Raw genomic sequence first — 25,188 nt, forward strand, 5'->3', positions numbered from 1 at the left:
AATTATAAACCACCGTTGGGGTCTACTTACCATCTTCCTTCCTCAGAATCCAGGCGACCTCAGCCCTGAAAACCAAAAGACTGTCCACAATGTGGAAGCAACAGACTGTCCAAAATGTGGAAGCAAACCATGTGCTTCCAAATTCCTATCTATTGCACTAGCATTAGCTTGCTAATCAACTCGCAAAATGCTCGGAAAAGCCTTCAAACATAGCAGAAACAAAACACAACCTGCCTCAATCAGCACACAACATAGAGAAATGCCACTTTCGACACCACAAATGGCCACTTACCTGTGTCTTCAGCCACACACAACACCAGCGTGCTCCAGACAGTCACCTGGCTCCTCAGTCCACCTTCTGCAGCACACTTTCTGTTAACACAGGATGTCATGTGGTGGGCGGGGGCCGTGGGCGGGAGACAATGGCTTAATAGACGCAATGTGGAATATTCCACATTCGCACCATTCATGTTAATTCCAAGTTACATACTAATAAGCGAGAATATGGAATGCTTCCAAGTTACGTAATAACAGGCGAGAATATGGAATGCTTCCAAGTTACGTACTAATAAGCGAGAATGTAGAATGCTTCCAAGTTATGTACTAATAAGCGAGAATATGGAATGCTTCCAAAAGACGCACTTCCAAGTTACGTACTAACAGGCGAGAATATGGAATGCTTCCAAGTTATGTAATAACAGGCGAGAATATGGAATGATTCCAAGTTACATACTAATAAGCGACAATATGGAATGCTTCCAAGTTATACATTAATAGGCGAGAATATGGAATGCTTCCAAGTTATGTACTAATAAGCGAGAATATGAAATGCTTCCAAGTTACGTACTAACAGGCGATAATATGGAATGCTTCCAAGTTACATACTAATAAGCGAGAATATGGAATGCTTCCAAGTTACGTACTAACAGGCGATAATATGGAATGCTTCCAAGTTATGTACTAATAAGCGAGAATATGGAATGCTTCCAAGTTACGTATTAATAAGCGAGAATATAGAATGCTTCTAAGTTACGTACTAATAAGCGAGAATATGGAATGCTTCCAAGTTATGTACTAATAAGCGAGAATATGGAATGCTTCCAAGTTACGCACTTCCAAGTTACGTACTAACAGGCGAGAATATGGAATGCTTCCAAATTATGTACTAATAAGCGAGAATATGGAATGCTTCCAAAAGATGCACTTCCAAGTTATGTACTAACAGGCGAGAATATGGAATGCTTCCAAGTGACGCACTTCCAAGTTATGTACTAACAGGCGAGAATATGGAATGCTTCCAAGTTACGTACTAACAGGCGAGAATATGGAATGCTTCCAAGTTATACATTAATAGGCGAGAATATGGAATGCTTCCAAGTTACGTACTAACAGGCGAGAATATGGAATGCTTCCAAAAGACGCACTTCCAAGTCCGGACTGTCCATAATCTGGAAGCTGCCCCAAGTCTAACCATTTCCACTGGCGGGAATGTGGAATGTGGAATCTTCCGTAATCTGGAAGCTATCCCAAGTCTAACCTCTTCCAAATTATGGACAACTAGCGAGAATATGGAATGCTTCCAAGTGAACTTTATTTGCTCACAACAGGTCGACAACAGGTCAACAACTAACACAGGCCTGACATCACATCACATTGACGTTTCAATTGTCCTCAACCGCCCGGCCCCGGCGTGTGACGTGGGCGAGACTGATCTTGTGGTGTGTTGGGGGGGACTTGCATCCTCCAAGATCTCATTGGGGGTTTCTGCCTCCGGCGGATGCCGTAGGCACCAAACGCGCCGTACGATGAGGTATGTGATGGAAGCGATGATCATGATGGCGACCAGGCCCCCTGTCACGGCTCCTGCAATCATTGTCACCGATGGAGGACGTGGTAGGTTCAGTTCCAGGAAGCACTCTTTCTTTCCAACACGATTAATCGCAGTGCATTTGTAAGTCCCTTCATTGGCCTCGTGGATGGTGAGCGTGCCTGCCGTTTTGTCCAACAGCGCCGACTTGGGTAGCAGCTTCCAGGGTGGTAGTCTTGACCAGTGGTACTGGATAGGTGCCGCACCTTCCTGAGATCGACAACGTAGCACTTTGGTTTGGCCCCCCTCTGTGTAATTGCAACTGGGCTTTGATGGCGGCTTGAGCACTCTGAGGACTGTATAGATTCTCCTGATGCCCACGACCTTCTTAACCTGGCAGTAGTAAACGCCCGTGTCTTTGGTAGTCAGCAGCAAAAGATGAATGGCCGCGTTTCCTTTTTCAGGGTCCTCTGAGTCAAAGTAGACTCTGCCCTTCAGAGGTTCGTAGAGAGTGTCGTAGATATGCCCAGCCGTATACAGGAGAAACTCTGCCGTGTCCAGTGGGTGGCGTATGGACTTCACGCTCCATTCGATCTCCAAATTTCCTGTATCCTCCGGGGCAAGAGTGAAGTGGCAGGCCAACGACACGTTCTCTCCCTCAGCCTTCTCCAAAATCTTGCGGTTAGGGTTGATTTCCAGGCCTCTAGCTGTCAGTGCCACGATGATGAGAAGTCGGAAAGCAAGCCTGTCCATGGTGTCTGGATGAGAAACGCTTCCTGGGGGGGGGGTATGAAAAATGAATGGGACTAGGTGAGAATGTGGAAGCAGACAATCTGCTTCCAAATTCCTATCTATTGCACTAGCATTAGCTCGCTAGTTAGCATCATTTCGAACGCTGGCAAAAGTCAAAGCCAAACAAATAAATACACCACATCTTTAGTGTCCAAAGGGGAAACGTGACTAACGCTTGTCGGGGTGACCCATGTTGACTTACCTGCACCGTCTTTCTACTGCAGTCTTTAAACAACACTGAGGAGGAACGTGCCTTGTGTGCAGCTTCACCGCTCGTATGTTGCCGATGATTTGGCCGACTTCCTGTTGACACAGGAAGTTCAAAACTTGACCTCTGGCAAAAGGTGAGAATGTGGAAGATTCCACAAGTTACGTACTAATAAGCGAGAATATGGAATGCTTCCAAGTAACGTACTAACAGGCGAGAATATGGAATGCTTCCAAGTTATGTACTAATAAGCGAGAATATGGAATGCTTCCAAGTGACGCACTTCCAAGTTACGTACTAACAGGCGAGAATGTGGAATGCTTCCAAGTTACGTAATAACAGGCGAGAATATGGAATGCTTCCAAGTTACGTACTAACAGGAAGAATATGGAATGCTTCCAAGTTATACATTAATAGGCGAGAATATGGTATGCTTCCAAGTTACATACTAATAAGCGAGAATATGGAATGCTTCCAAAAGACGCACTTCCAAGTCCGGACTGTCCATAATCTGGAAGCTGCCCCAAGTCTAACCATTTCCACTGGCGGGAATGTGGAATGTGGAATCTTCCATAATCTGGAAGCTGCCCCAAGTCTAATCTCTTCCAAATTATGGACAACTAGCGAGAATATGGAATGCTTCCAAAGTCTGTACTTCATAATTTGGAAGTACCGATTTTGGAAGCATCCATAATCTGGAAGCTGCCCCAAGTCTAACCTTTTCACTGGCGAGAATGTGGAATGGCGGAGCCTTCTAGATTCTGGAAGCTACCACAAGTATAGCTACGAGGCGGCAATAATGACCAGCAAAGGACTTTTGCAAAAATTTTATTGCTTTAGAACACGCAAGGTTGATTCAACTTTTCCTGTGCTAAAAACCTCTGTCGTCAAAAACAGTAAAAGACCTCAAGGCAATCCATCGAACATACCTATGATAGAACACAACAGTGACTACATCTACGTCCAGTGGAGGTACCAGAGCGTCTGGATTCAGGCGCCTGACCCTCATGTCTTTTCGGCAGCAAAACCAACACTTTTTTCATGTGGACATTCCCCGGTGGTGTAGGTTGGTGGGGGGAGAAGGAGCTGCCGCGACGGGGGGATGGAGGAGTCGAGGGGTTGGACGGTAGGGTAAGAAGGGTGGTTGGAAGTCGTGTGGATTGGGGGAGGGTGGGGGGGCCGGTGGTGTAGGTTGGTGGGGGGTGAAGGAGCTGCCGCGATGGGGGGGATGGAGGAGTCGAGGGGTTGGACAATAGGGTAGGAAGGGTGGTTGGAAGTGGTGTGGATTGGGGGAGGGTAGGGGGGCCGGTGGTGTAGGTTGGTGGGGGGTGAAGGAGCTGCCGCGACGGGGGGGATGGAGGAGTCGAGGGGTTGGACAGTAGGGTAGGAAGGGTGGTTGGAAGTGGTGTGGATTGGGGGAGGGTGGGGGGGCCGGTGGTGTAGGTTGGTGGGGGGTGAAGGAGCTGCCGCGACGGGGGGGATGGAGGAGTCGAGGGGTTGGACAGTAGGGTAGGAAGGGTGGTTGGAAGTGGTGTGGATTGGGGGAGGGTGGGGGGGCCGGTGGTGTAGGTTGGTGGGGGGTGAAGGAGCTGCAGCGACGGGGGGGATGGAGGAGTCGAGGGGTTGGACAGTAGGGTAGGAAGGGTGGTTGGAAGTGGTGTGGATTGGGGGAGGGTGGGGGGGGGCCACTCGACCTCGGTTTCCCTCACGAAGATTCTACTGCCGGGCTCGATATCACTGAGCTGGACCCTGGATGGATGTCAAATTTAAGCCATCAGCAGCACATGACAGACAAACGGGCCCACAAAGTACAAAAATATGATATCTGGAAATCTTTTACTTTATTGATCCATGTTCGATCCAGACATCAAATCCTGCTTCATCAGGGGTGATAGGGCTGGTCTCACAGCTGTCCTCGGACTGTGTATGGAGAACAGAGGAATGACAGGAAAGACAAGCTGCATCCATCAAAGTTAGCGTACAATCGATTGGATGACCTTGTGTACTTACCTTGCTCATCTCTGGTGGAAAAAGCACCCAGGCCTGAAAAGCAAATGTAATGTAGGTGTAAATCTGGAAGCAGACCATGTGCTTCCAAATTCTGATCTATTGCGCTAGCATTAGCATGCTAATTAGCATCGTTTCGAACGCTGGCAAAAGTCAAAGCCAAACAAATAAATACATCACATCTTTAGTGTCCAAAGGGGAAACGTGACTAACGCTTGTCGGGGTGACCCATGTTGACTTACCTGCACCGTCTTTCTACTGCAGTCTTTAAACAACGCTGAGGAGGAACGTGCCTTGTGTGCAGCTTCACCGCTCGTATGTTGCCGATGATTTGGCCGACTTCCTGTTGACACAGGAAGTTCAAAACTTGACCTCTGGCAAAAGGTGAGAATGTGGAAGATTCCACAAGTTACGTACTAATAAGCGAGAATATGGAATGCTTCCAAGTTACGTACTAATAAGCGAGAATATGGAATGCTTCCAAAAGACGCACTTCCAAGTCCGGACTGTCCATAATCTGGAAGCTGCCCCAAGTCTAACCTCTTGCGCCCCCTAGCGTCCCAGCGGCCTGGCCTTCGGATATGTGATGGGGCCCCCTAAGACCTCTCCGACGCCGTACCCCGCGCCTCTCTAGGCCCTTCCCCGGCCGAGCTACAGCCCCAGAAGTGGCTGGGATTTTGACCCTTTGACGCCCCCTAGCTTGGCCGGGGAGCAGCCTAGAGACTCGGTTCTAATCGGACGGCGCTCTCCTTGACCCCACCTTTCCGTAGACGCCTGGCTCGCATCTCTCGGACGAGATTAACATTTTCTCTTTTTTGCCCATCCCCCACCCTTTGCTGCTTGGCCTCAAAAAGGCTTTTCTGCAGTCTGACTGAGCCGCCGGGACAGAGCTCAGATGAATCGATGCTGAAGGCCTGAAACTCCTCAGATTCCTGTCTAACCCAGCAAGGACGAAAGCCACGGCACGTGGCTATCTGTCCTCTACGTTTTGGGTCGTTTGAGGTCAAAGTTCAAAGTCAATGGTAAAAGGTTGAAATATGGTGGCCTTCCACAATCCTATCAGTTTACATGTATTTCAAATTACAAAATGTGGCTTTTGCCCCAGAGGGGCGGGAACGCAGGCTGGCCACCCCTCACATCCCTCCTCTCATCTCCATCTGCACATCACACCCGTCCTCTCATCTCCATCTGCACATCACACCCATCCTCACATCCCTCGTCTCTTATCTCCATCTGCACATCACACCCCTCCTCTCTTATCTCCATCTGCACATCACACCCCTCCTCTCTTATCTCCATCTGCACATCACATCCCTCCTCTCTTATCTCCATCTGCACATCACACCCATCCTGTCATCTCCATCTGCACATCACACCCCTCCTCACACCCCTCCTCTCATCTCCATCTGCACATCACACCCCTCCTCATATCCCTCCTCTCTCATCTCCATCTGCACATCACACCCCTCCTCTCATCTCCATCTGCACATCACATCCCTCCTCTCTTATCTCCATCTGCACATAACATCCCTCCTCTCTTATCTCCATCTGCACATCACACCCCTCCTCTCATCTCCATCTGCACATCACACCCCTCCTCTCATCTCCATCTGCGCATCATACCCATCCTCTCATCTCCATCTGCACATCACACCCCTCCTCTCATCTCCATCTGCACATCACACCCCTCCTCACACCCCTCCTCTCATCTCCATCTGCACATCACATCCCTCCTCTCTTATCTCCATCTGCACATCACACCCCTCCTCTCATCTCCATCTGCACATCACATCCCTCCTCTCTTATCTCCATCTGCACATCACATCCCTCCTCTCTTATCTCCATCTGCACATCACACCCCTCCTTTCATCTCCATCTGCACATCACACCCCTCCTCTCATCTCCATCTGCACATCATACTCGTCCTCTCATCTCCATCTGCACATCACACCCCTCCTCTCATCTCCATCTGCACATCACATCCCTCCTCTCTTATCTCCATCTGCACATCACATCCCTCCTCTCTTATCTCCATCTGCACATCACACCCCTCCTCTCATCTCCATCTGCACATCACACCCCTCCTCACACCCCTCCTCTCATCTCCATCTGCACATCACACCCCTCCTCATATCCCTCCTCTCTTATCTCCATCTGCACATCACATCCCTCCTCTCTTATCTCCATCTGCACATCACACCCCTCCTCTCATCTCCATCTGCACATCACACCCCTCCTCACACCCCTCCTCTCATCTCCATCTGCACATCACACCCCTCCTCTCTTATCTCCATCTGCACATCACATCCCTCCTCTCTTATCTCCATCTGCACATCACACCCCTCCTCTCATCTCCATCTGCACATCACACCCATCCTCTCATCTCCATCTGCACATCACATCCCTCCTCTCTTATCTCCATCTGCACATCACATCCCTCCTCTCTCATCTCCATCTGCACATCACATCCCTCCTCTCTTATCTCCATCTGCACATCACACCCCTCCTCACACCCCTCCTCTCTTATCTCCATCTGCACATCACACCCCTCCTCTCATCTCCATGCGCCCGTTGACTCAGGTCCGCACCTCGCCCTTTTTCTCCCTCCATTTCACGCCCTTTCCTGACCGACAACCCGACCCCGACCCCCACCGCTGCCTAGCCACGACCCCCAGCTTTCGGATGCTATATAAACATCCGGGACAGCCCATACGCTCGCAGAGACACGCACACACCAATCGCTTCCAAAACCCCATCCGCACACACTCACCCGCAAGTACCCGGACGCCCTTCCAAAAGACGCCTGCCACCGCTTTTAATACGCTTCCATTCAAACCGCTCTCATAGCCTATACAACACTGCCACCTAGAGGGGTCCCTGATTGTCCCTGATTCCACTTCCATATTCTCACACATTTGCATGTAAATCCAAATCTGCTTCCACTTCGTATTCACCTTGAATGGCGATCCCCTAACCCTAACCCTAACCCTAACCACTTTAACCTATGCCTAAACCTAATTTCTAACCCTAGCCCTAACCCTAACCCTAAAACCACTTAGACTCTAGACCTAGACAGGATCCTAACTCCTAACCCTAACCACTCAACCCTACGCCTAAACCTAACCTTTGGTCCCTAAACCTAAACCTAACCCTACATCTAACCAATTTATGCCTATTCATGACCTTAATCCTAAACCTAACCGTTCAATCCCTACGCCTAAACTTAACCATTTGTCCCTAACCCTAAACCTAACCCTAAAATCTAACCACTTTATGCCTATACATGACCTTAATCCTAAACCTAACCATTCAATCCCTACGCCTAAACCTAACCATTTGTCCCTAACCCTAAAACCTAACCCTAACCCTAAATCGAACCACTTTAGCCTATACGTGACCTTAATTCTAAACCTAACCGTTCAATCCTACGCCTAAAAACCCTAACCACTTAAACTAACCGTTACACCCTAAACCATCAAACTCTAGACCTAAAAAAATTATCCTTAAAAAAAACATTAGTTAGAAACTCTAACCCGAAATCAGTTGATCCCTAAAAACGACAAACCAGAATTCTAAAATACCTTACACTTAGATTACTATAAACTTAGTGGGACACACCCTGGGGTTTGATCAACCCCGGCGGGGCCTTCCTTGGGAGAGGGTGTCTGGTGGTAATGGCCGAAACACCCAATGACCCTGAAGTACACTACTGATGATGTGTCACCTTATATAGGACTAGGCAAACAAAATAGTTTTAAATAATAGTCTAAATCACTGGTCGAAAACAAACAATTCTAAATAAAACCTTTTTAATATAAAATAAATAACAATCCTTCATCTTCAATATAGGATAAAACTAAATAGAAAACTAAGGCATGCCAAATGAACACTAAAATCATCTTAATAAGACAATAATAAATAAAACCATTATAAAAGCAAAAAAATCCAAATAAACCGGTATATTAGACAAGTATACAGAAAAATAAAGTTACTTAATATCAAAAACAGAAACAATCTTTTACTTTGATGTTTTACAGCTTTGATAAAACAACATCAAACAAACAAATTCGACAAGAAAGAGATATGTGAGACTGGAGAGTATTGATGGCGCGCGTCGGCCCGTGCATTGCCTTTGGCTCCCTAGACCAAACTGCCCAGTCGACGGACGAAGCAGGGGGAGTCATCGAGATAGATTTTCTAAACCTAACCCTAACCCTAACAAATCTTGGAGAAATCCAAAATCAGTCGCTTGGAAGAATGAGAGTGAAGCATCTCCTTGGGCCGTGCGGTGTATGGGGCACAGGAGCTCTTCTGGGGGCCCAATCATGGGGGGCCAAGGAGCCAGTGGTCTGGACACACATCAGGCCCCTCTTCATTCAGCCTGAAAGGTAAGAATGCAGGTAAGATCCACAGAAATTCCACCAGAAATCAGAAATTCCGAACTAGCCCCGCCCACTTTTGGGGATTTGGGCGTTCGACCCCTTCCGAAGGTCGTAGAAGCTCGAAAATGGTACCAATCGATGCGCAATACCCCACTTGCCTGAAACAAATGCCCTCTCCCACTCTCTACGACCTTCACAAAAAAAGTTATTCAAGAATATCTCCTCGGGTTTTCGGCCATTCGCTACTTCGACCCCTTCCGAAGGTCGTAGGAGCTCGGGGATGGCACCAATCGATCCGCAGGACCCACATTAGTTCAATAGAAACCACTTTCCAAGTCTCTACGACCTTCAGAAAAAAAGTTATTCAAGAATATCTCCTTCTCCAATGTGCTTTCATCCCTAACCCTAACCCTAACCCTAAACCTAACCTTTGACCCCTGGACAGAACAAGTGACCTGAGACATCTCACCTAACTCCTTTGAGATTATTGACCAATAACATAGTTTCCACAACCAGTTGGTTTGCAACTCTTTAATTTTGGGCAAGTACAGTACAGGAAGAAAGACCTAAAAAGGCAGTAAGACCTCAGAGAGAAGGCAATTAATTCCCTGGTATACCCCACCCAACTGTGTTTAATATTTAGAGGACAAGAGATCCCTATAGGTGTGTGATTGGAGCCTATTTTAATGGAATTGATGGAAAAGGAGTATGGGAATGAGTGCTTGTTGGAGTGCTGTGATTCGGAGGGACAAGGAAACTTCACCAGGGGGAGGAGCTAGATGGGCTATATAAATGATTGCAACTCCTTGGCCAGTCTCAGACAAGACAAAATGCCTCATGGAGCAAGATCAGGGACAAGCTCTCCCAGAGACCCACCATGGGGATGACTTACCTCTTAATTCGACCTGACCTACTTACCTGCCCTAGCCTGATGAAGATAAACAAATTTCGAAACGTCGTGACAGGGCCTCCAGACTAAATCAAAATTGACTTACCTTACTTACCTGACTAAAGGCCGGCGCATGCTTCTGCAACTGCGTCTGCGGCTTTTCACGCCGCTGTGGCGTAGGACACGTTGTCATTCATGCTTATCCAAGCGTTGTGCATTACAAAGCAATTCCCCGCCAGAACACTAGGCGGAGTAACTGGTTTTGTCGAAGACGACCTTCTTTCTTCTTCGTCGACTATTTAATTACATAGCCACTGCGGCTCCTCATAGCCATTTTCTGGTGGACAAATCCGCCAGTCAGTGACGGGTTAACCAAGTGGTCATACTTTCGGATATCTTCTGCCAACCGCTCTTCTATTTGGTCCAAATTCGCTCTTCTAAATCTTCCGTTGTTTCTGCCGGTATTATGGGGAATGGAACCGGAAACGGACTCCGGAAAGGATGTAGTTAGCAGACCAATCACAGCCTTGCGGGCTGCCGGAGGCTTGTGGAGCTTTGTCTATAGTTGGGTTATAAATTGGGCGACGCACATGAGCACGTAAGGGGCCCGGAAGGGCTTTTGTGCTTGCAGGCCCGTGAAAACGCAGAAGCATGCCCCGGCCTTAAGCCACGAACCCTCCCTCGGACGAGTGGAGAGATTTAAGCATAAAAAATGCTTTGTTACTGTTCATTTATCTGTATTTCAAGCTTCTTTATAGTAAATAGTCCACATATCTGTATTTTCAGTGTGTTATAACTGTATAATTACCAGCTTAGGAGCACCACCCGAGGTCAGGCCATGGATATTATCATGCTTACCTAACCCTAACATCCTGTATGTTACATGTCACATGAGTTTTTCAAGTTATCAAGTTGAAACGTGAAATTTCACTAATTTCACGTTTCAGAGCATGAGACTGTTGTCAGCGGATCAGCAGTCATGTCGAGACTTGTGACGGCAGTTTTTTTTGTCAAGGCTCGCTGTGCTAATTTCCCTGTTCAACATCTTTGACCTCCAATAGCTACAATAGGTCAGACATCTGTTGTTGATGTTGATTTGTGAGCTGCCTCAGTTTGACATTTGGTCCAGCTCAAGGACACTGCATCCCACCCACACCTGCACTCATTGGATGGTCCGAGCTGTTAATCAGGCTGTTGTACATTGTTTTATGGTCTCATTTACTAGTAAAAACATTGATTTGTATTAAAAAACAATTGGGACTGAAGTAAAGCACATTGTCAGTAGGGGGCACTGCAGCCCCTTCAACTCCCTATAATATTTGTCCAAGCTTGTGGTGTCAGAAAAATTTGTCAAAGGTTATTAACTTCAAGTCAGAAGAGCAAATCGATAGGACTGGACCTTTATTGGTTCCCGACATCATCAATTAAAATCCGATCAACAATCGTTGAAATCGTTGAAATGCTGATCCCAGACTTGCCGCTCAAAGAACAACACAGTGCTGCTAATAGATGCTCTGTATGAATGGTGTGTGAATGTAAAACTGTAAAGAGTTTTGAGTCATCAAGACCAGAAAAGCACTTTATAAATACAAAACCATTAATCCTTTTTTTGCTACCGCGGCTCAGACATGTATCAATTCCCATATTTCAACTCATCATCATAGACTGAAAATAATTTCTTACAGATGAGTGAGAGCTCTGACATCAATGCAGCTGTGGCACTTTTACATCTACTGTCTCAAAATATCAATGTGGAGTCATTTATGTTTTCCGGGCCATCAAATTTGCTGCACTCAATCATTAAAACAAGAAAGGACACTTCTCCAAAGCATCAGTTAATTTCTTCTTTGCTCATGTTTCTTATTTATTTATTTATGTATTCATTTATTTATTAGTTTTTAATATTCCTGGAGTTCCCTCAATGTGTCACAGCAACAGTTTATCTTCATGTTTAAATTCACCATCGCTTTTTCTTCTGAATCATGTTTCAGACAAAGTCTCAGTCAGAGACCCTAAAACTATCTGATATAAATTTCTGATTTAAAAAAGGAATCAGTGCATTACCATGTTGACAGTGTGCTCTCAACTTGTATTATGTTTTGGTTTTGTTTTGTTTATTAATTGAATACGGACACCTGTGATTGTTGGTGTGGGTGTGTACCTGTGGTGTGATTGGAGTGTTGAGTGAATAAATCTCCTTGAGTGAGCGCAGCTGTTGCTGTGTGTTCGAAGTCAGTCACGTCGTTGCGTCAACTCTGTTAACATGCATGGACAGACAAAGTTCAACACACAATTTTCAGAAAATCTATGAAAGAAAAGGAAATACATTTATATTGATCAGCAGCCACTACTGTTGTGAGAATATTAGGAGTTGGTTCATGTAGGAAACCAGTAGTGGTTAGGCTGTCATCTCAGTTTCTGCCCATTCAGACTAAAAAACAACCCTGGAGCTTTCAAATTAAAAAGTTACTTTAGTGTGTGAGACCACACTGGTTTGCACAAGTGAAAACCTATTAACCCTAACCCTAAGACCTACTTTACCAGAAAGTGCCTTTCAGATAAACTCTCGAACTTTAGACACCATCGTTCAGCAGCAGTAAACAAACCCATGTCCAACTGCATTAGTTACAGGAGTCAGAGAAGACACAGCTTCCCCAAACCGGAACAAAGGGAAACATTTTCAAAACCGCATAAAGAAAACACAAACAGCAAACAATGTGTCCTCAAGTGGTTTATTCACATCCGCCGCAGCAGAAAATTTAATTTCACTTTTCTTCTGTGTTGCTCATGTTTTAACATCAGGTCTCAGCCATTCTTCTTTAAAAACTATAGTAGATGTTCATTGTTTATTTTTTTAATAGGTCAAAGTGCTTTCTAGACATGTTAGGGTTGGTCGGGCTGTTTACTAACCATAACCCTAACCTGTTTGGTAATTTAAACTTTTCTTCACTGAACTACAATGGTGGTCTGCTGTAATCAAACGGCAGCAAACAAAGACCTGCTCCCGGACTCAGTCCTCAGAACCTGAACTGGAGAATTTTGTCGTGATTCTCAACGTCACTTGCGTTGATGAGTCCGAGCTGTTGCTGCGACAAAGTGCTGGTTATCTGATCAACACACTGTCAAAAGATGAAACAACTCATTCCTGCATCAAATCACAAACTCAGTTTCAAAATGTTTCCTATACATTTCATCTGCATCAATATAATCTTATCTGAAAAATCTGTCAAATGTTTAAAAATGTTGATCTGCCCCCTGATCCAGATCCAAACCAAACTTATGTCACTTGACCCATTTCATATCCTTCCACCAAGCTTACTGGGAATCTGTTCAGTAGATTTGTGGAATGCTGCTAACAAACAAACCAGTGGTGAAGCCTCCTTGGTGGAAGCAACTCAAATATTCTCCTAACTTTATCTCTGAGGATCATCCAATGTTTAAAAGCGGCTGAAGCTCCGATCAACACATCAGAGTTGATATCAGAGCCCCAGCAGCTTTGAAATGAAACCAGTAAAAAATATTAGCAGAATAAATTCCATAGCTAACAGGAAACACAATGGACATATTTCAGCCTGACGTCACGGTCGATTAGCGATTGAGAGAGGAAGATGCATTTCACTCTGACAAGCCTGACCTGATACAGTGAAACATGGTCCATGGAGATGACCTGAGGTTCAGCCTCAGGAACAGATGATTATCAATGAGTGCAAAGATCCTGATCCACCACGGAAAGTATTAAGCATAACTCTGAGATCTCAGGATCATTAAAAGATGCAACAACATCAGCAGAATCGAGGAATCTGTGTGAGTTTGAAGTTGTATTAATGTGATAAAGGAATATCGGATTAAAATGAATTACTCTGTGGGGATTGTGAGATCATTCACATGACTGAGGTTGTCGAAGCAGAAATTTGTTGCAACCTTCACCACATTCACTGTCTGCACATGACAGAGCTCTGATAGAAATAACTCGTACATGGTGTAAATTCAATTCCACATTTGATTTTTATCATCTCTTTTAAATCCTCCAAATCCAAGATTACCAAAAGTTCATGTGTGATGTTCATTAACACAACTGAGACATTAACACTGTTTTATCATGCAACACTTTTGCTGTAGATACTCTGATTCCACTGCAGAGACAGCTGTAGTGACCTCAATCTATAGAATTTAACAGAATTATTATAATAAGCTTGTGTTTGGGTGATCTGTGTGATACTGGTTTCAGTTCAGCTCAGAGATCACAGATCAACAGAATCTATATCAGCTGATCAGACATCGCTGAAGCCTCGTTTCCTCCTCATCCTTCATTCACCTGCATCCATCACACAGCATCATGCACCAGTGTCACAGCAGTGTTTACATTTCATTGAGCTGACGCTTTTATCCAAAGCGACTCACAATAAGTGCATCAACCACAAGGGAACAAACCAGAACAACAAGAATCAAGAAAGTACTATTTCTTAAAAAAAAACAGCATAACTACAAAGTGCTATAAGTGACATTTAAGTGCTACTAAATTGTTAGTTTTAAGTAGCAGTAGTCTAGGTGTGAGATGACCAGAGCCTGGACCAGAACCTGCACCGCCTCCTGAGTGAGAAGGGGGCGTATTCTCCTGATGTTGTACAGCATGAATCTACAGGACCGTGTTGTTATGATATCACCAACAGGAGGAGCTTTTTTTAACAGTCTCTGCAGTTAATTAAAAACAAAAACCAAAAAAAACACTAAGACTCAGAGCGGTTTGTTAAAGTTTGAATCCCACGGCTGCACCAGGAAAACTGTCAGTCTTAATACTCCACCTGCGGTGTGTTGTGACACAAGCGTGACTGAGCTGATGCAAACAGAAATGATCTGTTCACACACAGACACACACAGACACACACACAGCCAAGTACCTCCCTCTCTCTCTCTATAAGAAGCTGATTCTGTGCAGTCGGAGACAGAAAGTGAGAGAGAGACACAGCAGAGCAGGAAGCGCCGGTCGGAGAGTCAGAGTTCAGAGAGTCGATGAATGCTCCTCTAACACACAGTGACTCTTCAGACGCACATCTCACTTCTTCCATCTTGTCACCATGAGGTTTGACGAGATCCTGGATGAAGTTGGCGGCTTCTCCAAGTTCCAGTTCCTGGTGCTGTTTCTCCTCTGCCTCCCCCGAGCCATCCTCCCCCTCCACTTCCTCCTGCACAACTTCATCTCTGCCACTCCTCCACACCGCTGCGCCCTTGGGATCCTGGAGGACACAAACCAGGCCCCTGAAGTGCAGGATGAAAGCTCTGTCAGCTCTTGTAGAGTCTATGACCCCCCGCTGACCTTCGACCTCAGCCAGGGAAACAGGACAGCACCTTGTCAACATGGATGGATCTACGACAGGTCGCAGTTTAGCTCCACAACCGCTACCGAGGTGAGGAGATGCTACATGAACTCTCTGTTGAACTAACGACTATTTGAATTTTTTAATCCTATTCAAGAATTGTATTCTTGTCTCTTGAATTTGAATTATAGGGTTAGGGTTTTATATCATTCTAGAAAATGTTTATTAATCACTGATGTAAAATTTAACTAATTTATTGTAGCTTAATGTCAGTTGATGTGAGTGAAACCCAGCATGAAACCAGACCAGGAAGTTTCCCTGACATTAAACAGATTTGATAACAATGTAGTGAACATCACAAAATAAAGACTTGATTTTGGAATGAAAAGCCTCTTAACCTGCAGTTCAACTAATGTCCACTAGATGGTGCTCCAAGAAAACTTCTCTCTTTAAACACATCGTTGATACAGTTTTTAAACAAAACTGACAGGTGAGTTACAGACAAGCAAATAAAGTTCACGTTATTACAAACTTAAATTCTCAGAGAGCGTTGTCGACATAAAAGCAAGGGCGCCATGAGGGTCAGCTGATGGACAGTCAGTGACGGTCCATCATCTGACCCTAACCCTGACACTAACCCGTCTCTCCACAGTGGGATCTGGTGTGTGACAACAAACGGCTGAATCAAGCTCTCGCCACATACTTCTTCCTCGGGGTCACATTCGGAGCCATTCTCTTTGGACAGCTCTCTGACAGGTGAGTTCTCAGAGTCTTTAACCCTCACAGACTCTGGTCATGTGACCAATGAAGATGGAGGGAAGTTTAGTTTATGACACAACCAATGTAGCATGACAAATACAAGAGTATCAAGACTTCACGCCCTCTCTGAAAAGAAGAGCTGCAATTTGAAGAAAGTGTTGTTTGACGATTAGAGCATGTGACACTCCATGTTATTAATGTGACGATGTACAGAATACGAGTGGTGGACGTCTGTGACATCAGCAAGAGCAACACTAGAACCTTTGCTGTTCCTCCCTTGTGTGATTGCGTTGATATATCACAAACCAGGCCCCTGAAGTGCAGGATGAAAGCTCTGTCAGCTCTTGTAGAGTCTATGACCCCCCGCTGACCTTCGACCTCAGCCAGGGAAACAGGACAGCACCTTGTATGACTTGAGTAAAACAGACGATGCTTTGCTTCAGATTTGCTCGACAACACATTTGTGTATATCACACTACACCGAGCTAATGGGTAAAATGTCAATATCCAGTGCCAATTCAAGGCCTCGACGTCTTATAGTGGGAGTCCTTTTACGAGACATGCAAGTCACTAAAGACCATTGTGTGTGTGTGTGTGTGGATCAGAGAGCACCTTCGATAGTAGACACTTAAGACACGTAGACACTTCTCTAGATCCTGATTATTAAAACTGCCAGATTTCATAAAACTTTTTAGCAGTTGCATCAAAAGGAAATTTCTTCTCACAATCTTTCTTCTGAGCAAGGCAGCAAAACTCGACGGATTCATTCGAATACTCAAATTGTTTTCTTCAAACGAGTGTGTGTTCTGCATGTGACTCTTTATTGAATAAGCCCAAAATGTCAGTTATCTAATAAGCCCATTGATTGCAGATAACAAACAAACAAACACACACACCCCCCCACACACACACACATACACACACTGATTACCCACAATATTCCTCATTGCTCAAATTAAATGCTCAGTTTGGTCTGTGGGAGTCTGGGACAAAATAACGAGATCATAATGATTCTTAATAAAGTTCATCAAGTTTTCACAGGAGCTGCTCCTCGATCTGGTAAAGGCAGAATCTCAGAACCTTTCTAGACCTCCACATTCTTTGTTAATGTGCATCTTATATGATGAAGATTTTTGTGGTCACGGAGTCTTAATGCAAACACTCATCTTTGGTAGACAAGAAAGAAAGGCCTCTTCAAAGTCCTCTGTACTGGCCAATCACATGATCACCATCAGCAGATGGACTTTCCCCATTTCTTATGAATTTCAACGTCATAATTCTGAATCTAGAGTAGATTAAACTTTTAAGGTTCATTGAGTGGCGGATTCTGGAGCTCTTGATCAAACAAAGCAAATACAAATTAGCTGTTTGTAAGTTACTATCACTATAGCTCAATTCAAATGGAATACTGCGGTACGACATAGGCAGCCATGTAGTGTTAGTAAATTTAACATTACATTTTCATTTAGCTGACACTTTTATCCAAAGCGACTCACAATAAGTGCATCAACCCAGAGGGAACAAACCCAGAACAACAAGAATCATGAAAGTACAATTTCTTCTTCTTCTTCTTCTTCTTCTTCTTAAAAAAAAAGCTAAACTACAAAGTGCCACTTTACATTAAATGCGTCCATTTAGAGCGGATTGTAAAATTATGTTAGTTAGTTTATGAGTAATGAGGTCAGGAACTCTGCAACACACAAAGATTATGTTCTGAAATATTACACCAACACATGAATGCACAATTAGCAGCCACACAGGCTAACAGCTAAGTTTAATTTTATGTAGTTAACATATAACAGGAAATACATAAATGTGTTTTAAACATACAGAGTAAAACCGATGATGATGATTTATTGATTTAATTTCAAGACACCATTTGAAATGGTGTTTCTTAAAAGAAGCTGTTTACTTATCAGGAAGATGAGTTCAGCATCTAACTGTTGTTTTTCTTTGTATCACTGAAGTTAGCATGCTAACCAGTTAGCTCTGCCCGTCTCATCATTATGATATGGACTGTGTGTGGCGTCCAATCTGTCCTGAGGAAGTAGCGCTGCTCAGTGGACGGATTATAAACTCTTCTCTTGGAACCAGACAATAGACAGCTGAAAGGGCTAACAGCCATGTATCAAAAGCAAAACTTACAGATGGCACCTTAAAGTTCCAGATTGACCTTTTAATTCAGCTTTTAAGTCAACATGGAAGAGATTTCCTCCAAGAGCTGAGGGTAAAAACCTGGAGTGGAAATACTTCTAAGCAAAACTTTCTGTGCACATGTCGTCCATGTTATGTGTTCAAAGCTCTTTAAACTGTTTATCTTGCAGGTTTGGTCGGAAGTCGATGCTTCTGGTGGCTTTAATTGCCGCCACCATGCTGGGATTCACCTCGGCCTTCTCCACCTCCTACATCATGTTTGCCCTGTCCAGAGCGCTGTGTGGTGTGGCCCTCAGCGGGCTGTCAATCATCGGAGTTGTCCTCGGTAAGAGATCAACACCTCACTGCACAACAACAACACAAATGTTTCACCTAGATGCACACAAATTGATAAACCCATGAATCATGCCCACATATAAAGGCCTCCTGGAGTTGTAGCTTAACCCAGTGGTTCTCAAACTTTTTCAATCACCCCCAACTTTGGAGTTTAACTTGTGTATTGAGATAAAATACACATGAACTTTACAGTCACATTTTTTTCAGTAGTTTCGGATTGAAAATAATAAACTTTTTTCAAACTACTCAGCTACATCAGTCTGTTCTTTTTCAAAAACAGATAAAACATATGTAACATTATAATCACTTTGTTACAAAGTTTAAAAAGTTCAATCTGTAACCAAAAAGAACACATGCAGATACAAGGCAAGAAAGATGGTCAGGTCACTATGTGAGAACTCAAGCCAATCAACTGTATTAGTGCTGCACATCTTTTCAAAACAGGGTTACAGCCTCGATGATGCCACTCTTAAGTCATGTTCAATGTTGAGCCTCGATCTGTACTTTGTTTTCAGTGAGGCAACAGCAGAAACAGCCCATCAGAGATAGGATGTGGTAAAGGGAAGCAGAATCCCCTCTGCCCTATGAGTGGATGTTCCCTCTCCACACCGAGCCAGATGTCACTCAGTGTCTGTGCTGTAAATCTCAGCCTCAGACTGGAGTCAGACATCTCATTGAGCTGGTCTGAAATCAGCAGGTGGGGATGCATTGAATGGATCTCTCACCCAGTCATACTGAGCGCTGTTGTTTGGGAAGTTCATTTGAAAGAATCCTCTCGTGGAAGAGATGTGCTCCTTAAGACATGGAATCACTGTGGTGGCTCCAGTAGCACTTTTTTCAGCAAACTCAGCATCCTCAAAGAAATCAGTATTTCCTTGATCAAGTCGCCCGCCCCACATCTCAAGCTTTCGGCTGAATGCACTGATCTGGTCAGCCAGGTGACTGTTTTGCACTGCACAGCTTTTTATAAAACTTTGTTCCTGCTGACGATATTCATCAAAAACTGGAGTGGCTTATCAAGGCGACTGGGGTGTAATGTTTCTAAATGTCTTCTTAATTTCTTAGGTCTCATACTGTTAGCTGCCAGAGTTTTCAGATATAAAATACACACGGGTCTCTGCTCATCTCCGACTGCATTCACTGTGAACCCAAGAGCAAGACAGGCTTCGTCAAACTTTCTTTCCCACTTGAATTTTGCACACTGTGTTTGTCCCGGAAGCATCGCTTGTTGTTTTCCCGTCCCTGTCAAATATCTGAAAAAACAGTGGATCTAAAGTCAAAATATTAGATCCGCCACAACTTTAGTAGAACCCCCCCGTTATGCCTCCGCATCCCAGTGGGAATCATTGCTTTCATCCAACAGCAATTGGATCATTTTGAATTTAGTGATGATTTTTGGTGATCTACAGCCACTGTATATTCACAGGCTCGTCCTAAACAAAACCACCTTCAAAAGGGCATGTTCATATATTTCAAATTGAAATGATAAATTGTGAGTGATTTTGAGTCAGCATGGTGTAAGAGTAAGATTTAGGTGATTTTTCCTTCTTATCATTCTGGAGAGTGGTCTTTCAGTTTGACAGCAGCACTCATTGATTTTATCCATATTTTGTATTCTGTCACTCGAAGCTATGCACTTACCCTCAGATGGTCCGTGCTTGTGTCCAAACTGTGTTCTCCAGGCTCCTCACACTACTCACACATGAAACATCTGATGGCAGATGTTTCATGTGCACAGGAGAAGAGCTGGAGCTGGAGCACATGTGAGTGCAAGCGCACAAGCAGGAGCTATTTGAGTATGAGCGCACTGTTTGAAGTGAAAGCATTACAAAACCTGAAGGTAAAATCAGTACGTCCTGCTCTCATAAGGTGTGGTCCTTAACAGCTTGAATTCATTCATATTTAACATAATAGCATCATGAATAAAAGCTGCACATGTATATTGTTGTTATTTCATCTTGTAAACTGAAGCTAACTGTTCGTTTTCAGGGTCTTAACCACAAAAAGGTTTTATTTCATCACCATCACACAGAGCACTCATAATACTGGTCGTCACGTGGAGAGCACACATGTTCCCAGTTCATTCTTATCATGGGTCTGTTCTTCATGATCAAAGGGATCTAACCTGAACCACGTCTATACTGACCTCATGTCTGTCCCTGTCCACGTGCTCAGGTATTGAGTGGACGGACGTGAAGCACCGTACGTTCACTGGCACTGTCATGAGTTTGTCTTGGAGCGTGGGCAACATGTTCCTGGCGCTGCTGGCCTACTTCATTCGAGACTGGAGACACCTGACGCTGGCGGTGACGGCGCCCTGCATCATTGCCATCGTCTCCTGGTGGTAAGGCGGATATGAGGAGGAGTTTTGAGGCTCCACATTGACACCAAATATCTGTGTTTTTAAAAGCTTCTGCCTGTATCCAGGTGGCTGCCGGAGTCGGCTCGCTGGCTTCTGGTCAACGGCCGAGTGGAGGAAGCTCAGAAGCATCTGGTTCAGTGTGCGGCGATGAACGGCAAGAAAACCTCCAAACTGAACACTGAGGTACAGCTGATGAGCGACTGGGCTTCAAAGTCAATATTCACTCAGTGTTGAAGTTAATCAATCTGTCTTGTTGACATTTGCATAAACCATCAACCAATTATTAGGTGTGAGGACCAAAAGATGAAGATGAAAAAACTGACTTGTTGTTGTTAGACCTGTTCTCCCACATGCTGCTCCCTCTGAGGTTTCTATATATTTTGTGGTTGATGTTTAAGAACAGATGATGTCGCACCTTGTTAAGATCTATGAGACAAACTGGGATTTGTAAATAAGGGCGACACAAACATTTGATTCATTAATCTCACTTAAACGTCCAAGTTTAAAAAAATACAAATTTCTTCTATATTGCTTGGCTGCACAGTTATTTAGCATTAATTTGACAGAATACACTTTCTGTCGACCTTAGGACTTTTCATAACGCACATCAAGTCTGAAGGTCAGAACTGGAAGGTAGATGAAATTAGTTTAAATATGTATTAAATGAAAAAATGCTTTGATTAAATAACTATCTTATAAAATAACTTACTTCTTAAATAAATTCACGTCTTCTAACATCTTCAGTTGATGTTGTGTGAATTTGACAACTTTACAACCCATCTCGCCACTGTCTAATTAATAAGGTAGGGTTTATATACACATTACCTCTCACACACTCCTAACAAAAGGGTTAGGAACTGCAGGAGGCAGTACTCTGGACTCTGAACATGAAGGCAGCTTGTTACATGCTTGTTAAAACAGATAAGTGATGATTTCAACTCAATATAAAGTCTCAATGTTTGACTGTTGTGTTTTAGGCTTTGGGGAAAGTGACCGTGTCTGAAGGAGCTGAGAAGAAACCCTCGTACCTGGATTTGGTCAAAACTCCGCAGCTGAGGAAGATCACCCTCTGTTCCGGATTATTCTGGTACAAAAATCTGGGTTAAGAAAATGTCGCCTGTAGACCACTAGGCTGCGCTCACACTGACTGTGCTGCTTTCCCCCCAGGTTTGCTGTTGCCTTCCTGTACTATGGTATAAGCTTCAGGATCTCAGGTTTCGGCGTCAGTATCTACCTCACACAGTTTATTTATGGCGCCATTGAGGTTCCCGCCAAAATCCTCAGCTTCTTCGTCCTGGACTGGATCGGCCGCAGGAATGGCCAGGCGTGGTTTCTGATCATAACTGGAACCCTAATAGGAATAAACACAGCCATACCTTTAGGTTACATCACTTCAAGTACAGTGAATGAGACATTTTCAGGTTTAAGGCTTCATGAAATAAACTTACATCCATCTGCTTGACCTGCTTCTCCCTCAGAGTTCTCTGTGCTTCGCACCTGCATCGCTGTGGTGGCGAAGGGATTCTCTGAGGCGGCTTTCACCACTGCCTTCCTCTACACAGCAGAGCTCTACCCGACAACCCTTAGGTAGAACCTGCACCTGGAAATTAGACAAAGGCAATAATAAATCATATAGACTAATACATCTTTTTATTTAAAATGTCATATATATTTTAAGCTTTTACACACTTCAGTCAAGGGAAACTCAGGCTCTGTCCTCACTGACGTGTTTTAAATCGATAAGTGTTTTAACTCTGATGGTGAAAAGTCAGAGCAGGGATTTCTTTTCTCTGAGCGACGAAAAGGTGGAACAGTTACAGGAAGTGTCAGAGACGCTTTGTACTCACCGCTGTTAGTCCAGTCATGTGACTGGTAAGAACCAATCAGGAAGAGAATATGGGCGTCTCAATCAAACACAACCTGGAGTTTTCGAACTATAACGACACCATCATTGAAGGGCTACAAAAGAATTAGAGGCTGGAAAACTTCACCAGGTGTAAGAGCGATACCTTTTAAAACATAAACACATGTGGACGTAGCCTTGATGTTGATTCAAACATTTGTCTTTAACCAATGTAGCATCTCTGAGGAGCAGCACACTTCACTCCACACACATTGGAGGGTGTCGAGTGTTAGAAATGTTCAGGAGACTCTGAGACACTAAACCTGATGCTGGTTGTGTTTGTTGGACAGGCAGTGTGGTTTGGGCTACACTTCCTGTCTCTGTCGGATCGGAAGCGCCCTGGCTCCCATGATCATGCTGCTGGAGGACGTCTGGCTTCTTTTGCCGCCTCTGATCTTCGCCGGGACTGGAATTGTCAGTGGCAGCTTGGTCTTCCTGCTCCCAGAGACGCTTAATATCCGTTTACCCGAAAACATCATGGATGTGGAAGAGGGAAGGTACGCATCGGAAGAGCCAGCCAGGACTCGTCCTAACCACCAGAGCTGATCTGAAGTCATCCGATCTATAATGGTTAAACGAGGGCTACACTCCATCATTTGCCTGAACTCTCATTGGCCAGAGACGTAGCTAACTATTCACTGTAAAGACAGATGGACGACACGATGTCTCCAAAAAGCTGAAGCAGCTCAGTTTTCCCCTAGTGTCTGGCTGCAGCATAGGTCATTAGCCCCTCCTCCTCCATATTAGCCGATGGGACATGCACCAAACTAAAAAAGTAGAGGTTAAAGATTGTTTCTGTGATTTGAGGTTGTTCTTATCTCACTGATGTTTGTTCAAGTTCATCCAACTTCATCTACAGTCTATGCTTTGTATGTATCAGCCAGGCCGGGTGCTTTTATTTAGAACTGTTTCCTCTCTCACACTGTTTAGTAACTTAAAATGAATCCAACCAGTCACAGTCAAGAATTCTCAACAGTCTCTGTAAATGAACATTTAGTTTAATTAATTTCACCCGACATTAATACAAAATATATACATGGGGGTAAAGGGTCAGGGTTTGAGTTTAAGTTAGCACATATATATATATTTCGACTATGGAATTTGAGTTAGTATATTTCCCTTTAAACTAGTAAACAGATTTCAAATAAGTTGGTTCAACGGCTGCAATTTAAAAGAGACAGGTGCTTTGAGTTTTAGATTTGACATTAAAATGATCATCTGTGTTTTTCAGACACCGGCAGAGAGACGAAGGAGAAGATGCAGAGATGGAGCTGAAGGACTCGGACCCCAGAGACACGAACATGTCACAAGGAACCTGAGCAGCTTCTCATCCTGATGCTGGTTCTGCAGCAGCTCAGTCGAAGCTGTGAGGACCTCAAACGAATGTTAGACTAAGACAGTTTGTAGCACGTGTTCAGAACAACAGACCCGACACACTTAGACAAAGAGTTTGTTCTCTAGAGTTTTTAATTGAAGACTGGCTTTAAAGCCATCACCTACAGTGCCTTGCATAAGTATTCACCCCCTTTGGACTTTTCTACATTTTGTCATGGTATAACCACAGATTAAAATTTATTTCATCGTGAGTTTATGTAATGGACCAACACAAAATAGTGCATCATTTGGAAGTGGGGGGAAATATTACATGGATTTCACAATTATTTACAAATAAAAATCTGAAAAGTGTTGAGTGCATATGTATTCACCCCCTTTACTGTGAAACCCCTAACAAAGATCTGGTGCGACCAATTGCATTCACAAGTCACATTTGCAAGTCACATAATTAGTAAATAGGGTCCACCTGTCTCAGTATCTCAGTATAAATACACCTGTTCTGTGACGGACTCAGAGTTTGTTGGAGATCATTACTGAACAATCAGCATCATGAAGACCAAGGAGCTCACCAAACAGGTCAGGGAGAAAGTTGTGGAGAAATATGAAGCAGGGTTAGGTTATAAAAAAATATCCAGAGCTTTGAACATCTCTCTGAGCACCATAAAATCCATCATAAGAAAATGGAAAGAATATGGCACAACCGCAAACCTACCAAGAGGAGGCCGTCCACCCAAACTGAAGAGTCGGACAAGGAGAACATTAATCAGAGAAGCAACCAGGAGGCCCATGGTTACTCTGGAGGAGTTGCAGAGATCCACAGCTGAGGTGGGAGAATCTGTCCACAGGACAACTATTAGTCGTCTACTCCACCAATCTGGCCTTTATGGAAGAGTGGCAAGAAGAAAGCCATTGTTGAAAGGGATCCATACAAAATCCCGT

The 25,188-nt window shown here is 44.3% G+C and overlaps 2 protein-coding genes across 2 annotated transcripts; one reads left to right on the top strand and one right to left on the bottom strand.

Annotated features, from left to right (window-relative positions):
- Window positions 1-1,648: 1,648 nt before the first annotated feature.
- LOC128437400 (coxsackievirus and adenovirus receptor homolog) lies at window positions 1,649-2,560 on the bottom strand. Its single transcript, XM_053419542.1, has one exon. The coding sequence runs from the start codon at window positions 2,558-2,560 to the stop codon at window positions 1,649-1,651; it is 912 nt and encodes a 303-aa protein (XP_053275517.1).
- A 12,486-nt stretch (window positions 2,561-15,046) lies between these two features.
- On the top strand, window positions 15,047-24,714 carry slc22a7a (solute carrier family 22 member 7a). Its single transcript, XM_053418841.1, has 10 exons — window positions 15,047-15,490; window positions 16,053-16,156; window positions 18,484-18,638; window positions 20,825-20,993; window positions 21,077-21,194; window positions 21,989-22,098; window positions 22,179-22,393; window positions 22,490-22,598; window positions 23,205-23,411; window positions 24,146-24,714. The coding sequence occupies exons 1-10, from the start codon at window positions 15,161-15,163 to the stop codon at window positions 24,231-24,233; spliced, it is 1,605 nt and encodes a 534-aa protein (XP_053274816.1). The 5' UTR covers window positions 15,047-15,160; the 3' UTR covers window positions 24,234-24,714.
- The last annotated feature ends 474 nt before the right edge of the window (window positions 24,715-25,188 follow it).

Source organism: Pleuronectes platessa, chromosome 3 (genome assembly GCF_947347685.1).
Source record: "Pleuronectes platessa chromosome 3, fPlePla1.1, whole genome shotgun sequence".
NCBI classification, from domain to species: Eukaryota; Metazoa; Chordata; class Actinopteri; order Pleuronectiformes; family Pleuronectidae; genus Pleuronectes; species Pleuronectes platessa.

Excerpts from the sequence above, each read along its gene's own strand:
- LOC128437400 (XM_053419542.1), bottom strand. The coding sequence starts at position 2,560 with ATGGACAGGCTTGCTTTCCGACTTCTCATCATCGTGGCACTGACAGCT.
- slc22a7a (XM_053418841.1), top strand. The coding sequence starts at position 15,161 with ATGAGGTTTGACGAGATCCTGGATGAAGTTGGCGGCTTCTCCAAGTTC. Across the intron at positions 16,157-18,483 it reads TTTGGACAGCTCTCTGACAG|GTTTGGTCGGAAGTCGATGC; the intron begins GTGAGTTCTCAG and ends TTTATCTTGCAG. Across the intron at positions 22,394-22,489 it reads AAACACAGCCATACCTTTAG|AGTTCTCTGTGCTTCGCACC; the intron begins GTTACATCACTT and ends CTTCTCCCTCAG.